We start from the raw sequence: 17,255 nt of genomic DNA on the forward strand, positions 1-17,255 counted from the left end.
CCCAAGCCAAAAAGTCCCAGTTGTAGTAAGCCAGTCTTGCTCAGCCCTACCTCCAGTGGATATACAAGTCACAGTTATGAAAGACAGTCCAGTTAGACAGAGATTCTCCTCTATCAGGTTACCACATCCTTGGCTTCAGCTGCATTTTTCAATTTGAAAGTCTAGTAAGAAGGTCTTGAAATCAGAGTAGTGTGTTCCAACACAAAAACTGTGGGTTTAGGGCATAGGTGATTTTTATTTTTATTTTTTAAATATTAGTCTGATAGGAAGACAGAAGTTGACTCTGTCCTGAGTTTGTTCAGGCTTAATGGGATAAATGAACTTGTGTGCATGCAGGCCTTTAATATTATATACTGCAGCAGCAGATGCTGCTGGCTGGAAGAATAACGGTAAGAAATACGAAGCCAAAGGGAAATGGTATCAGAAACAACAACTCAAAAAAAAAAAAAAAAGAAAACAACATACAAACAGGAAAAAAAAAGCATCAAGAATATTGCCCTGCAATTTGGTCATAGTATCTCTGCAGCCCTATTGTCAACCGGTGTCTAGCAATGTTGCAGCCCATTAGTACTGTAGTCTGCCTGAGGTTCCCCAGTCGTGAACCATGACCTCTCTTCTTTCTCCCATCTTCACTGTTGCAGGTATGGCTAACACAGATGTTTCTGGACTACCACAGGGCTCATTAATGCGCAGTTAGGCCAGTGACGTATGTTACAGTGACAGATGTTCTGTGTCACAGCCTTCAGTCACTGCTGATAGTGGAGTGGGCGGTTGTTTTGGCATTCGTTTTAGCTATCATTCTAGGCAATGTTATGAGAGGATGCAGTTGGGCATGCAAAGCTGTTTTCCTTCATGCACCAGGAACATATTAAAGCTCTCTTCTGTTTTTTTGTTTTGTTTTGTTTTCATTTTTCTTTCTATTTTTCTAAATAAAAAATAATAATTTATTTTTTAATAAAGAAAAAAAGCCACCTTACATTTTCCCACTTGCTCTTGCAAATCAGATACTGGATCTTTTTTTCCCTACTCTGTGAATGGGAAAAGTATCTGTTAGATACCTACAAAGTATTTCAGATATTGGGGAAGAAAAAAGGACTAAAGTGGAACATTATGACAAGAGAGGATTGCTCTGCAGAGACAGAGGAAGATCATAAGTGCTCCATTTTCTGCATGTTCTGCTAACTCTGCAAAGCCTTTTGCAAAAATTGTATTGGAAAAGCTGCCAGGTCCTTGTCTCTGACTGAAATTTCCTATACACTGCCCTTGAACAAGTGTCTACCTCACATCCAGGACCAAGTCTTAGATCAGCCTTTCAGGTGGAGAGCCATCTGACCATGCTATGGGACACAATGATCAACCCCAATGCAAAAGTCCCGTACAGTGTGATAGAGTTATAAGAGATGTTTATGTTGGTTATTCTGCACCTCAGTCCTGGGTATGATGAGGTGATACACATACAGAGGCAAGCAGTATGTGAATCAGGTGATTTCAAATGTTTTCCAGTATTAGGTACCCCAAACTGCCTAGGCTGTAGAGTCTCATACATAAGACTGAATATGCCCAAATTAAGGTGCTAAGGTTTCATGTCCCTCTGAGTTATGATTCCACATAACCACTTATTATTATGGGGGTACATGAGAAGGTGCTGCGGAAGGGGAGGGAGAGGATCACAAGGTATTAAAACAACATTTCCAGCTACTTAAATATACTATTTATATACCTATTGTTTTTCTCTTAGGCTTACCATGATCTGTTAGAGAAGCATTGGCAGGCGCAGTGGGAACTGGAAGAGGAAGATGACTATGAGAGCACAGAGGCTGTTGCAATTCTCTACAAGGTACCACCTCTAGTGATATGTTATTAACTAAAATAATTCTGAAGATCCAGTAGCTTCGTGACACAGTGTGTGGTCTCAGGGAGGGACTGGAGAATTGCAGAAGAGATGGTGGCTTTTCCAGAAAGCTAGGTTGGCAAAACAGATTGAAACAGTCTCCCATTAGCTTGCCTTTTCCATTTTATTCCCAACACAGTATGTTTCCTAACCTTGTATAAGTCAGAAAATACCTAAATGGTCTGCCAAAATGTGCTACCTGAGTGGCTGACAAATCTGTAATAACATTTAGAGTATACTATGCCTGGCATTAATATCAGGAGAGAGACTTCATTTATGTGACATAATTATCTCCTCCACACTGTGGTGGGATGATACTATTCTTAACTTCACTACATGTCCAAAAATAGTTTTCTCATCCCTTTTTCCTCTCAAAAAATTATTTTGACTCTAGTTAGTTTCTTGAAATAAGTTCAGATCTTTGTTATAAGTAATATTTTTACACCTCTTAATCTTACTGATTTGGAAAATATGTAGATGCATCATGCCTTTGCGTCATCTTTAATTATTTTCTGTCTGTACTGAAAAAATAAGATAACATGATCTATCTGATGAAGACTAAAAGCGTATCTGGCAGTGACCTTTAATTAGGCTGAAACTAATCACTTTCAGCTCAACAGGATCCTTGTCATGATTAATTATGACCAGATCAGGGTGTTATGGAAACTTGTAGTCTCCAGCACATCAAGATAAGATACCCACACAATCTTAATTAGCACTGGTCCACATGCACTTTTTGAAATTCAACTGAAAAAAAAATAATAATTTTCTGTATTTAGAACAAAAAAGCAGTTTTTACCATGGTTTTATGTAATAAAGCAAACAACAGGATGTTTGAGAAAAATTACTGCTTTGGAGAAGGAAAAAATTTTCTTGGAGGGCTATGCCCATGAATCAGAGTAGATTAATTGTAGAAAACTATATAAGAAAAGTCAGCATGTCTGCTGATATTACTGTGAGCACTCAGTTCTCCAGAGTTACTGACTTCTTCTCCAGCCCCTTCCTCATTTCACATGAAGTCTCTGGAGACCAAACATTTTTTTCCCCTGCACAGTTTCACTTATTTGTAAAGTTATATTGCTTTCCTTTGTTGAGTACTCTGCTTTACTGACACTAAAACCAGACTGAACATCCTACTTCTTTCAGCAGTGTAGCTAAGTTTTCTTTTTCATTAAAGAAAAATTGGTTTGGGTGAATTAAGTGTTTCTAGAATGGCCAAGTTGCCAGGAGAGCTGCACAAACTTGATCTCTGCCAATTCACTCAGCTCAAAGCCATTATGTTCCATATTACAGCTGCTCTCTTATTCCTAGACCCATACAAATACTGCCAGAAATGAAAAACTGCAAGAAGTACTGTAATCCAACTGGCATCTATTGGATGAGGGTCCACAAATCTTGTTTTCCAGCTATTTTTACAATAAAACATTTTTATTGTGACATTTAACATGGTGCACACCTGCACTTTACTCTCTTAGCCCTAAATGCAGATAGTACAGACTGTTTCAGAAGGGCATACCGCTTCTCAGTATACCTTGCAAGCAGCAGAAGCTAGAAAGAAGAGAAAATACAAGAGCACAGCCCTACTATAGATAAATGGAACTGCTCTGACTTCTACAGATGAGGGAAGTGCAGTAGTTAAACAATTTGCCTGTTACCCAGGGCATAAAAGCAAACATAGATTTAACACTGAGGGAAGGAATTGCATCTCACAACCACAATGCCTTTGCTTCTTCCTCTGTTTCACCACACTTTCAGAGCAAAACTGCACCTTGGACAACCAGAAGCCTTTCCCTGAACAGCAGGGCTTCACCTCTTTGCTTCATTTCTCCATCCTTCTGCTAGGGAGAAGCTCCTGCTTCCAATGGCGAGGGCAAGACACTCCTGGGAAGGCAAAAAGAATTTGAGATACTCCACAGTGCAGTGGTGTGACTGCAGCTCAAGTAGACCCAAGCAAGCAAACATTAGACTAACCAGCTGGTACCAGCAACCCTCCCAAGGCAATATTCAGCCCTGTGCTGCAAGAGCTATGTCCCACATGGGTTTGAAACAGCTAGTTTGTAGAAACAGCTGTTTTGGGCACATCTGCCAACACTGCAGAGCTCCATGTTGTTGTTCCAGAAGGTCTGTACTCCGTGTAGCTTAACTGATAGTCATTTGCTTTGCAGTCATTTGTAGGGTTTGGACTCCGTTGTTGCTGTTCTACCACAAGCAAGGAAGAGGATAAACTAAAGACTGTTTTTAAACAATCTATTGTTCACTTAATCTCCATGTTTTCATAATTGTCAGCATGTGTGACTAAATAAGTTAGAAGAAAAGACTTCTAACAATAGAGAGTTCTGTTCAGTTGCTTTTTATCCCTCCAGTAGAAACTGAAGCCTAGTAATATTACTGAAAAACTGCTTGAAACTCTGTATAGCCACATTAGCATGCTCTTCATGTATGTAGATAAATAGTCCTCGGACTATGGTCCTCAAGGCATCCAAAGAATGCAAGACGATTTCAAAAAGATTAATTCATATATTTGTAAACACAGAGTGGAAAAAACTAGTAGTAGTTAAATATTTAGCATTAAGCCTAATTTTTATTTTGTTGCAAATAACAATTAGCTCTCCAAAGCTGCACATGGTACTTACTCTTTCCCCCCTCCAACACACACACAAATTAAATAGCCCCTGGATTTAGGAGAAATAGGACTGAGGTGTCCTACTAGGAGCTAATTACCTAAACCCAAGAGGAGCAAAGTGTTACATAGATCACAACTTCTCCATAACCATGATTTAGCAATGCTATTCTATATACCCCCTTTACCAAGTAGCTCATATTCTCTGCTGGCCCAGGACTAAAAGCAATCACTTACCTATTTTTTCTGGGCTGAACAATCTAATATCATCCAGTACCCACAGTATTTAGGGTTCCAGTCAAGTTCCTGCTTGTGTACCCATTGCCATCTTGGCTTTAGCTGTAAGCCCCCGGAACTGGAATCAATCCCAGTGTTCTGTTCAGATTAATGGCAGTAGAACCCAAAGTAAGTTGTTTTTTTCCACATCCAAGTCCTCTGCTCTTTTAAGTTGGTCCTTGGAGCTTCATCAATACTGAAATTAATCAGACAAACACCAATATCATAGTAAAGAGCAACCATGTTGGCTGAGATAGAAGACCATTTGGTCCAATACCCAGTAAGTTCATCTACCAATGTAACAGCACCAGTGCTGGAGAGGTGCATAGCACCCAGTTAGATAAAGTCCCTTTCTAGGGTATAACTTCAGCTAAGGACATTTACTAGCAGCTTTCAAAGCAACTGTCATAGAGCATACAGGTGCAAACTTTCTAAACCATCCACTCTTAGTTAAGTACCATATCAAAACCTGCACTGTAGATTACCAGCTGGAAGAAATCCTCAAAGACAACAGCAGAATGCCATCACCATCAGGCCCTGTTTTGTCCAGCCCCTTGCTGGCTGCTGCCTATGCTGAGCAAGCCTGCATCTGCAGCACATTGTGGTCCCCACAAGCATCATGGTCCTCTGCTTGCTCAGCCAAGGCACAAAGTTCTCAAGAGCTGCACCCTGACAGATTCACTTGGCCAAGCGCAGAAACCCGGGTGCCTGGGCACGGTCCTAAACTGCTGTATTGGAAGGTCATTCCACCTTTTTTTCAAGGGAAGAGGACTTGGCAAGACTCAGATCTGCCTTCCCCAAGGCCCAGCTCCACACCCTCAGAACCATTCTTTTTGCTGTTTTTCACCCCACATTTCTACCATCCTTTCTAAAAACTTTTATCACCTCTGTATTTACTCTTATTCTGTTCAAACTGCAGTCATTTACAGCAGCTGTTTCCACATAGTTGAGTGGTGTTTATTTATTTTTATAATTTTGTTTTTGTAACAGATTGTGGAGACCTCTTAACACCTCTTCCTAGGATGGTGTAATGCATAAACATGATCATAGCCACTAAAATGCTATTTTGTGGTAGTTTAAAAGCAAATCACCAAAGCTCTAATTCCCTATAAGAAGCTAAAAAAGCAATTTGGTCTTTAAATTATAGGTTGTCCAGCTTATACGTGATAGAAAGTTTAGGTCCTCCTTTCTTCCTTCAGTTGCACACTAGTGTTACTTGATTTCTTTCCGCAGAGTTACCTTGGTTTGTTCTAGTATAAGCAAGCAGGAAGGCAAACCTGACAGACTTAGTTTCATGAATAAGTAGAATATTCTAGGTACTGGATGAATAAGTGAGTATCCTAGGTACGGAAAAAAAAAAAGTCACTTCACTACAAGTGCCACTCACTTGTGGGAGAACAACCTAATCTTGTTCTCACAATGTTCTAATAAGCCCTTCTCACTTTTTTTTTTTCATTTTTTCACCTTTTAAACAGTTTGTGAGTTCACCAAGATTTATGTAGCCCTGTAGCGCTACCGTACCCTGTGGTGCTACAGTACATTAAAAAATTATTCAAATTGGTGAAGAAATATATAAAAATGCAATGGTCTGGAAGCTGACTGTGTTTGCAAAGAATAATTGAGTAGGTTTGTTTTGTGTACACATGAATAAATCAATTAAAATTGTTTAACTAAGGTCAGTGGAATCTGTTGATGCCTGAAGTGAATGAAGGAGTTGTATTTGGATTGCATAGGACTTTTCAGCCATAGCAGTGGATTAAAATAGTGCACTGTAGGTGAGTAGTCTTGTGTCTAAGCACAAGCTCCGTAACTAATTTTTGAAGTGCAAGTTGAGGAATGGGGGACAAGTGATTTTGATTCTTGCAGTATGTCATAACTGAAGAAGGAGTTGTGTCAGAGCTAATGGAAAGGCTTAGCCTAATACTTTCAGTAAACATAGTCTTCAGAGTTTTCCCATACACAAGGGATACTGTGTCACAATAACAGTTTTGTATTGGCTTGGGTAGCTTTTGAGTTGGAAAATTATTACTGTAATTTTCTTTCACAGGTCAGTTAAAGCATCTCCTTCTCCTCCCATACCCATTATGTTCTCTTCTGTTTTTCCTGAACTCTGGGAAGGATTAATGAATAGCTCCTCGCACGTCTGTCTCGAGTTTACCATATGAGAGAGGTGTTAACCAACCTTTAATCTTTTCTTTCTCCTTCTATTTATTTATTTATTTATTTTGGTGAACTACCTGCTTATTTCAGCAGGGAAGGGAGAATTGAAAAGAGCTTGGTGGTTAACAGCTCGTTATTAAGAAAACAGACATGCAGATTACACAAAAGGAAATCAATTAACAGACGGGAATTACATAGTCCCTCGTAAAATAATTATTTTTCCTCAGCCTTAACATCAAAACCATAAAAATACAAAATTTACTGTCATTTATAATTCCTCTTTGCTGATAGCAGTTCACCAGAATGTTATTTGATTTGACTTGACAGAACATAGAAATGCACAAGAATTTAGATTAAAAGCTATTAAGTAGTGAGTATTATCAACAGGCAAGGCAATAAACATTTTATGAATGGGTAAACATTGAATGTGAGGTTGAAGCAAAGTATTTGATGTTTTCCTCGGTTAATAGAAGGGGAAAAATTATCTTTGTCAAAATCATGAGTACAGATTCTTAGAGATTTGCTCTTTCTTTGCTTCCTTTATATAATTTAATTAACATGAGATATGGTTGGGGATGCTTTCATAGAGTGGATGGCATGTGTGGCTATTCAAAGCTAGCTGCTTTTCAAGCTGAGTCACCCACAGCTTGTCTCAAATGCTCACTTTTGAAAATTTTGCTGTGTGACTTGACGCAAAAAGGTTGAAAGACTGTGTGATCTGGTAGATTAAATATGTGAACTCTTACCACATGAACTCACTCTAATTCCGGGTTGGTGGACTGATTAAATTTGGTCTGGTCATTTCAGTCAAAGCTTTGAGCTCCTTATCTCTACTATGTTTGCACATTCAGTTAAAGTTCTGAAAATGTTTGTTATATTTGTAAAATCATACCCAAATGTTTCATCCATTAGCCACTACTAAAGTTTATATGAAGTTGATGAGTTTATAGCTGTGTATTACCTAGAACCTTGATAGAAGTCCTAATAGCCTTCTTGGCATTTCCTATCTCATCACCAAACAACATGGATCATTCTGGGTGCCCAAAGCGATTGGCTGGCCTCAGTCACGAGTCAGCAATGAGGTGAAGAAATTCAGCCCAGCTGTAGGTATTCTCAAAGAGTCACTATGAACATATGTGCTGATATGAAATACAGGGTGTGTGGTATGGATAGGCTTATTTCTGAAGTTTTCTTCTTGCCTTATTACATAAGAAAATGTGTTTTATCTCTGTAAGGATTCATAGTCTGCTGATAGCTTGATCTAGTAAAGGATATCACTATATCTCAGAGGCACATTCCTAGAAAGGTAGGAGAGTACAGAAAGCTAGGGTTGGAACTGCCTCCTGAATTAATCAAGGACCAATGAGAGGGCAAACTGTAATTTCAAGGAAGTCCCATTTTTATTGTATGGAATTCAAAGTATTTTTTATTATTATTAGCTTGTGCCTAAGGATGACTTCCATGTCATCGTGTTGTGTTGGTGTCGATGCTTAAAAGCAGGGTGCAGTAAGCATGCCAGAATTCTTCTTGTGGAATAGAGGAAGAAATGTATGCAGTCAGCTTTTCCCCACTTAGCCTGAGTTTTTGATGGGAAGTATCTTCTAGTGGCTAGTGGTGTCCAAGAACATTTGGAATTGTTGTAGGTTGTATGATCTACTGAATTTCTTTCCTCAATAAGACACAGTATGAGTTGGGAGACGAATCTCTTGCCCCCTAAAAAAGTGTCCTAGCCTTTGGACATGGGGTGCAGAAGTGTTCTACAGCTTTGACCAGAAATGTTAATTATTTTAATGAAATGTTGTTGTATCTGAAGTTAACAAGTAACTATCGCAAGTCAACAAATAACTATGCAGTTGCCTCTTAGAGATAATAAATACTAGACAGTGGCATTTAAAATACAATGCAACCAGCATTTCTAAATATATTTTCCTGCTTCACAATTTAATTATTTGCTTTATTCTCATCTGCATGTAGGAACCCTTTAATCATTTGTCTTTAAGGGAAAGCATTAATACTGATTTTCGGATTTGTAGTGAAATCTGATAAACTGTGTATTTCCCTTGGTTTTTGACAAAATTATATATTTACTGCCTTGTTTGAAATTCAGATGTACTCAGCATTTCAATCTGAGCCCATTTTATTTCTGCATCTACCCTGTGGTATCTCTTTATGCTTGATGAATTTCTCTTGAGATTTTTTGAAAAGCTTTCAGACTAACTGCCAGGTACTACGAACAGGTTCATTCAGCGTTGCAATCAGCTATTCTATTAATGGAATCAATTTGAATAAATTTCATTAAGTAAAAGTTCTACAAACAAGAAATGGCATATCAGGAAGTTTATACGAACTATTTCATAGGGGTTCTAGTCCAAAAATCAGATGCTCAAGCAGTAGGATTTCTAACTGGTTTTGTTCTTTTCCTAGAGAAAATAGCCTTTATAATATGCAGCACACTATCCTTGTTTCAGATGGACTTTATTGCTGTTTCATATTGAGTATATTCCTTAGGGTACAAATATTTTGAACTATTTTCTTAGCTTGAGTCATACTCATAGAACTAAATCACATCTGCATTTTTTTTCTTAAATGGAGACTTACCATTTCACCTACCAAATCTTACAAGGCCATTCTACTGCATTTCTACAAGTGTTGCATTAAACCATGTAGCCATCACATTGTACGTGTGCTATGTTCTCTGTGTAGGGCATGCTGTAATGTTAGGGTTTTTGCTGGACTGCATGGGCTGTAATGTACATCCTATTACGTGTTCAGGTTAAAAAACCCAGTGACCAGCTGAAGGGAAGTTAGTATTTTGATAGTCATCACTGATGGAGGTTTATTTTTTGATCCCAGACTGCAGCTGAGACCAGTAAGTGCAGGATTTGTGTCCTGCACAGAACAGAATTTATAATAGAAGTTAAAGTGTTCAGTACTGTTGAAAATCACTCTCAGAGGGACTTAGAGCACTTGACCAAGCTTTCTGTTCCTCTGTCTGTTGGCAGCATCTGTGAGATGAGAAGTACGTACCACTCAGTCCTGTTTGTTTTCCATGTATTTGCCCAGCTTTGTCCTTTCTAAAGGAACTGTTGATGTGAAAAACTGTTCCTGGATTTCTAGTCCTGCTTTCTTGTCCTTTCACACCAATTTCAGCAGAGGACCATGAAGTATTTTGCAAATAATTAAGCACCTGTGATCTGAAGATAGCTTTGCCCATCACACTAACGAGGTTGTATAGTTAAGTATGTTGTGGGAACAGGATGTAGTCACAGTTTTCCTGGGTATCTGTGTTCCCGCTCTGGTAGCACCAACAGTAAGTATACAATATAAGCATAGTGTCTTTGCAGTGATATATGCAGCCTGAGGCACTTCTGTGCTGTATGGGGCACGTTTCAACCAATAATTTAGGACTGGTGTGGTAGATTTCATTCCACTTTTCAGTGTTTCCTAGTGCCCAGTCTAGCTGTTTAATCTGGGAGATTTTAGCAGAGCAGACATAGCCACATTCAGCACCTGCACAGTAGGCATCTGTGGACAGGTATCCAGAATTCTTTGGACTGCAGTTCCGTGTAAAACCATCTTCAGTTTATTGCAGAATAGTTGTTTAACATTGTCTCCCCACTGCCCTGTTCCTGTGCTGCCAGAAACACCATGAGACCAAGTTTTCCATGCATCCACAGAGTCAGGCCTCAATGTGTGTGCCAGCAGCAGTAACCACGGGCACCAAGCAGGTCCCAGCACAGTCACTCCAGTGTCACCTCCAGCAGTAGAGCAGCCCCATCACCGGGTGCACTCTGACCACAAAGTGCCTCAAACCAAACTACCAAAGAGTGAAGAACTTTGCTTTTTGACAGAAGTTGTTGCATACTAAGCAGGCTAGCCCAGCCAGCCAAACCATTTCATAGTAAGAAAAGGCACTGCATAGAGAAATATATCACTGGTCAGACGTTACCCTAATGACACTGTCATGTCCAGATTGTGAGCAATAGCCAGAAATGAGGGAAGTGTTACCAGAAATGAGGTATCCAATTGTGTCTCCAACTATCATTTCTGGCCAGGACCCAGTCGGAGGTTAAACAAAGTCAATGGGAGCTGGATTCATAAAATTCTGCATGTTTTTAACAAGTAAGAGAGTGGAAAAAAAGAGACATCTCATCTCGAAGGTGTAGTGAACACTTCTGATAGTGTTGTGCCTCGATTTTATCCATAAGAAGAGGTTGCTGCAGGGAGCTATTAAACTAAGCTATTTATTGTTTGTGAAACAGCTCATTAATATGGTGATTAGCATCCTACAGGGATCCCAGGAGGAAAATAATAATTTAGTATTCAGTGCACAGCTTGGGTATTTTACAATAACTGAGACATACAAAATAAATTAAAAAAAAAAAAGAATTAAAAATCTGTCCACTCAATGGGTATTGATAAACCTAAACATTGAACAAATAAAGGTTCTGTGGAAACAGTATGTGAAGCCAAAATTGATCATTAAGGGGGCATATGCACAGAGCCAGATTTAATGTGCAGCCTAAATTATGTTCGTTGCTTGTTTCTGAGTAGTTTGCAAATTTAACATCCTTCTTCATTTATTTATTTATTTTTATGATACCACATCTAGAAATTGGAATGGGTTCTTAGACAGTAATACATTATATCAGTGTGTCCCCCAAAACCAGACAAGTCCACTAGAAATTTTCACGTTTATGAGCTGCAGACAAATGTTTTTGACATTTGGATGAATGTGACTGTGCTTCTTTTGAGAGATTCTGGATTTTAATCACTTACGAGATTGTGATTAAACATATTTAACGGAAAGCTACAGCTAGAAGGCTTGACTTGGTTTTGCAAGAGAAATGCTTAAAAGAGTTTTAAAAATATTAACTGTATTTTACAGGAAAAGATATAAATTTAAGTATTTTCAGGAGGGCTAACAATGATTTACAATGAAAGCAAAAACTCGCAGACAATAAAGCTTTTTTGATTGGTATGACGATGGTGAACTCGCACAAAAACAGCTCTTCATATGCTGGAATACTGCAGTGTCTGTGTGACCTTTCCAATGTCTTTGTTTTCTCTCTTCCTCTAGGGAAAGCTACCTGCACTCAGTTATCTCAGGGATTATCTCAAATTTCTAGCAAGTTTGCAAAGGCAGCTCATATCATCACTGTGTATTTGACATTGAAATTACAGGTTTTGAAAAGATTTAGTAGCTTGGATGCCATCTGACTAAATCACCCAAACTCCTCTTGCGAATGAAACAGGCTCAGCAATTCAAAAACAGAAGATGTTTGTTTTCTTAGGCTTGAAGCTGTTCTGTATCAAGATGGATTTGAATAATTCTGTCCTTCCAGAAGGCATTGAAGAATGTCATATTTCAGAGCAGCAACTGTTAACATGACTAGTGTCAATTTTGTCTACCTAAATGCCACACTGTGCCTTTTAACTCTTCTTTATTTCTTGCCTTTATTCAGTTTATGTCACCACCTTTAAAAATATGCCTATGAGGTGTTGTGCTACACAGGATTCTTCCCACAGTGACAGGCAAAATCTGTGGAATTTACAACACCTCACTACAGCCAGTAGAACATGATATTACTTGCATTGGAGTTGCAGGTAGGCAGCAGTTAGGGTTCAAAATCTTGTGCTAATGCCACTATTGCATTTGAAATTCCTTTGTGTGCCTTAAACTAAAACATGTATGTTGTTGCAGGTTCCATCTACAAAACCTGGTATAACTCAGGTGTTACTGGCATTGGATTTTATCTCTAGGGGTTACTGGTCCAATGTGTTAACTGAGACAGGGTTCCCTCACTGGCATTGTACAGCATGCAGTCATATAGCTCCAAAGGGACATGAGGTTCGCTTTCTCACCTGCCTCATTTTGTCCCTCTTTGTCCCCCTAGGAGCTGTATTCTAAAGCTTCCAGTGTTTTAGCAGAGTTGGTGAATGAGCTGTTTCTTCAGACCCTGCCTGTTGTGACCGGCCTCTCTGTAAGAGAATGTGAACTGTTGAAAGAGGAATGGCAGGAGAATTTGGTCCCTCAGCTGGAGAAGTGGGACACCCACCACCAGAAACGCTGGAAGCTTTTTCAGGAACAGCTACTACAAGAAAAAAAGGTAAGACCCATATCACATCTTGGGACCCCAGGTTCTGAAACAGAGCTATGGAAAGAAATTGTCAAGGTACTAATCTGTGGGGAGTATTTTTTGTGTAGATATACAGCCCAGATCCAGACACAAATCCAGACTCAGGATGGGCACTTTGAGCTGCATTATGAAGTGAATATATATGCTGTGCATGTAGACTTAGCATAGAGGAGTCAGAGAATAATTACTGAACATCTGTCCACAGTGTTTGACAGCTTTGTCAGCACATAAACATTTTTTGGCAAGGCTTCTGTCTGATTTCACAGTGTCCTCAGTTCTTGAGCATCTACAGAAACAGTTCAAAAAACCCCTTCAGCTGGTCCTTCTGGAGAGAGTATACTTTACAGGAAAGGAAGCCTTACAATGATAAATGTTTCTTAATAATTTCTTTGTATTAATACTATAATAATTGGAAACACATGATAAACTTTTTATATAAAACATACTTTTTACTCTGAGGAGGTGAAGAAACACACATCCCTCTTTTTTGTTCTGTTTGCGTCCATCAAAGGAGGTATTGAGACCAGAGGAGAAAACCAACAGCAATAAATTCATGTTAGGGCTCCTTTGCCTGGTGCTTTCACTGTCCTATTGAATCTCAACCATTGCTCAGGGTCAGAGAGGATGTACTTTAACAGCTAGGATAAACCCCACAGAGGGGGTGATCTCAAGTCTAAATGTTTTTTTTCCAAAGACACTTTATGCATTCCTCCAGCACTATCATTGGACACAGTATGTACAAATATGAAGTGGAGAAACCAGCACCCCTGGGATTGCTTCTCAAGAGATTAAAAGAATTAGTTTGTCTCCAGCAGTCAATTGCTGGATAATAGTTCCTTGAACAGCACTGTATGATGAATTCATTGTATGTGAATTCAGATATTCCAGTAATAGCATAGGATAGTTAAAATTAAACATTGACTTTCCATACTTTCTGTGTACTGTAGCATTCATAATATAAAGCAGATGGCTTCCTAGCTGGGAGAATAAAAAAAAAACACAAAAACAGTAAAGGATTTGCTGACATCATTAACAGTAATTACTGAGCTATAGGGAAATTCACTTAAACAAGGACATAGCTTTCACATTGGTCTCTGGGTCACCAGCACTGTAGCTGGACATTCTTCAACGTAAAAATTGCCTGAGCAACAGACAGAGCTTTCCTATGGATGAGTGGATAAGTGTGGGATAAAATTCTAGAAGAGGGTTTCTCCTGTTGGGAATATGTATGATTCTTCAAGACGATAGTCTTTGCAGCTTTTTTCACTTACACGTGGCCTTTCAGAAGTAGTTTGAACTAAACTGGAAAAAAGACTGCTATATCTCTATCTGAAGAGAGTATGCAGGGAAACGGCTATTCCACCAAGGCTAGGCTGGCAGATTTTCGTGTATAAACAAGTTTGAAAAGTATCACACAACTCACTATATTACATTTAAATGCCAAGTGCATTTATTGGCACATTCATAGTATAAAAACAGCAACATGTACACTTAAACAATAAGTTGACACTTGTATCCTACTGAAAAGAACAGGGCTTTAGAAAAGAAGAGAGATCAGACACTTGTGGCAGGTGATCATGTCATCTGGGAGATCCCATAGATGTTACAGTGCTGAAAATATGTGAAGATCCATAAATAAACATTCATATTGACAGGCCTTTTAATTTATCAGGCATTTTCCAGCAGGAGATAAGTCTCTCATTTTCCTTTTGATAAATATGATATACTGAGAGTTACATAGTCACTTGCTTTACAGACCTTGGAAGTCTACCACCAGAAGGCTTTTCGCCAGGATATTTAAGCTTTCCAAGGTGGCTCAAAAAGACATTTTCCCCATTTATCTGAACTACATTTATTTTGAGATTACCTTTCCTAGCATTTATACATATCTGGAATATAATGTGCTTTGGGGAAACAGAATCTCTTTTGTGCTTGAAAAGGAAAATTTAGTTTCATATTTAACTTTTGTCTTATAAGCTTGACTATGTAAGTGAGGCAAAATATAGGAATTTAGGAATAAATGACTAATGAAAATAAATTATGAGCATTTTCCCACATAGCTCCTACCTCATGATGTCTCTGGAAGAGCACTGCTGCACTAGGGTAAGGTACTTGCTTGACATTCAGTGTGCATCACACACCATCTACAGGCTGTTAGAGAGAAATTGCTTTCCTCTGATTTCCTGAAGAATCTGTGCTAAAAATGTCAGAGAGCTGCAGAAGAAACCGTGCTTACTTGGGTCTAATTTGCTGTTTTATCTGAAGTCTAACTCAAAACATTTTATGGGTTTCATTACTTACTAAAGGCATATTCCACACATTTATTGCCAAAGAGTAATGCTTAATGTTAGCTCTGCTGCAGAAGGTCTTACAATGGACTTGTTGCCAGGAGACAAAACACCAAGAAACTTACAGAGACAAAATGGGGTGAGGAGATTTCCTTCCATTCACACACCATTGCTTGGCACCCAGAGAGGTGAATCAGCATCTGCTTATCAGCCTTGACATGCTGTGCTTTTTTGCCTTCTCTTTGTTTTACAGATACTGATTTCTTTCACAGTGATTGGAATGACTCTTCTTTTCAAATAGCCAAACATTCCTCGGAGCTTTACTGCGCCAGTGATGATGATTTTGTCCCTGGTTTTAGTGGTTAAATGCAGGTTAGGAATCAGAGAGCCAAGCTCTTTTCCAGCCACTGTCAGTGTTTAATAGTATTTTGGAGACAGGCTATAGTGGACGACTGTGGGGATGAAAAGGCAAGTGATGTGGGATGCCAGGTCAGGAGAGGTGAGAGCTGGCAGTCCCACAGGGGACAGTGCTGTTCCTCTCCAGGCAGCCCAGGCCCAGGCTGACTTTCTGGTAGCCTCTCAGCCTTTTCGATTCTCCACTCAGTGCTCCCAATGCCAAGCCATAGAGGAAAAACCACAACACAGGTACAAGATTCTTGTCTAATAGTGTTAGGTCTCAAAGCAATGTAAGGCCATTCCCAAGAAAACAAAACTTTTGAAAGGCAGCTGGCAACTTGGCCTGGTATTGGAAGAGTAGTGCAGTGCATCAAAGCACTTTTCCACCTGGATAGATTAAATAGTTGTGTCTGTTTTGCTATTTATCAGCCATAAATTAAGATTCCCTTCAGTGTTGCATTTGGGTCTGTATGTTTGAGTTCTTGTAGTGTTTTGGGGAGTCAAAAATACCCAGCCCTCCAGTTCTATCCCAGTGAGCAGCTGAAGTATTGCTTCCAGTAAAATATGCAATAACTGTTCTGTTCCTACCCCCATCTGATCCTTCCCTTCTTGATCATCTTGTTCCTTAAGGAAGCAAAACACTGGCTTAGTATTTGGTCCAAATCTCAATCTTCCTTATTTAACACCCCTACTTAAATGCATAGTAATGTCCATTCTTTCCTCTTTGTTCTCATGCTACTTTATGGCTGATGTACTTGTACTGCTAAGTTTAACAACAGTGCATGGGGGGAATTTTTTGCTGTGTTCTAAGCTTTCTGTTGGTCTCAGAGGATTGAAGAGACTCATTATAAATTTTGCATACAGGTTATGTTAGATGCACTCTCAATTAAAAGGTGACTCATTCTTTTCCGCTAAAAGAAAGTCTGTGCTCACCACTACAGAACTACACTATTTCCTCAGAAACAGTAAGAAGTAAACAATTCCTGCTGCAATTCCTACTACAGTCCCTGTCTGTGTTATCATTCTGAGTGTCTTTTTGGATAGGTTTTATGGGCAGCAGCTGAGGTGTTACATTTTTGTTTCTTGACTGTAATATTATATCATTTACAATTCCAGTAAACCTCTCCTGTATCTTGGTGGACTACTTCTGATTTAAACTGCATGCTGTTGGAGAGCAGGTGGGCAGACAGGCCCTTCAAGAACAACTTCTTGATGAATACCAAGTCTCCAAAAATAATGGGGAGCCACATCTGAGCCACAGGCAGCATCTCGTTGAAAAAGCTTCTCTAGAAAGTAAAAGGTCCTTTTCAGCCCTATTTTAACGGCTGAAAGAGACAGTGAAATATGCAGTGCAGTGTATCAGCTTGGTCAACCAAAGAATTTACTAGACACATGCAGAGAGGTGTGAAACACTAGGGAACCATATCCATAAAGCTGCTAAAGGGAAATACTGATACAGCTATTATTGGCATCTGTCACAGTGA

At 39.1% G+C, this 17,255-nt stretch overlaps 1 protein-coding gene across 3 annotated transcripts in view; it reads left to right on the plus strand.

Annotated features, from left to right (window-relative positions):
- Nucleotides 1-17,255, plus strand: part of EVC (EvC ciliary complex subunit 1) — a 53,253-nt gene that overhangs the window by 20,227 nt on the left and 15,771 nt on the right. For all 3 annotated transcript variants that reach the window (XM_040555511.1, XM_040555512.1, XM_040555513.1), the window contains exons 11-12: nt 1,739-1,837; nt 12,845-13,057. In XM_040555511.1, coding sequence (XP_040411445.1) covers nt 1,739-1,837; nt 12,845-13,057 — 312 coding nt within the window. The remainder of the gene's footprint in view (nt 1-1,738; nt 1,838-12,844; nt 13,058-17,255) is intronic.

The sequence above is a fragment of the Cygnus olor genome, chromosome 4 (assembly GCF_009769625.2).
Source record: "Cygnus olor isolate bCygOlo1 chromosome 4, bCygOlo1.pri.v2, whole genome shotgun sequence".
Lineage (NCBI taxonomy): Eukaryota > Metazoa > Chordata > Aves > Anseriformes > Anatidae > Cygnus > Cygnus olor.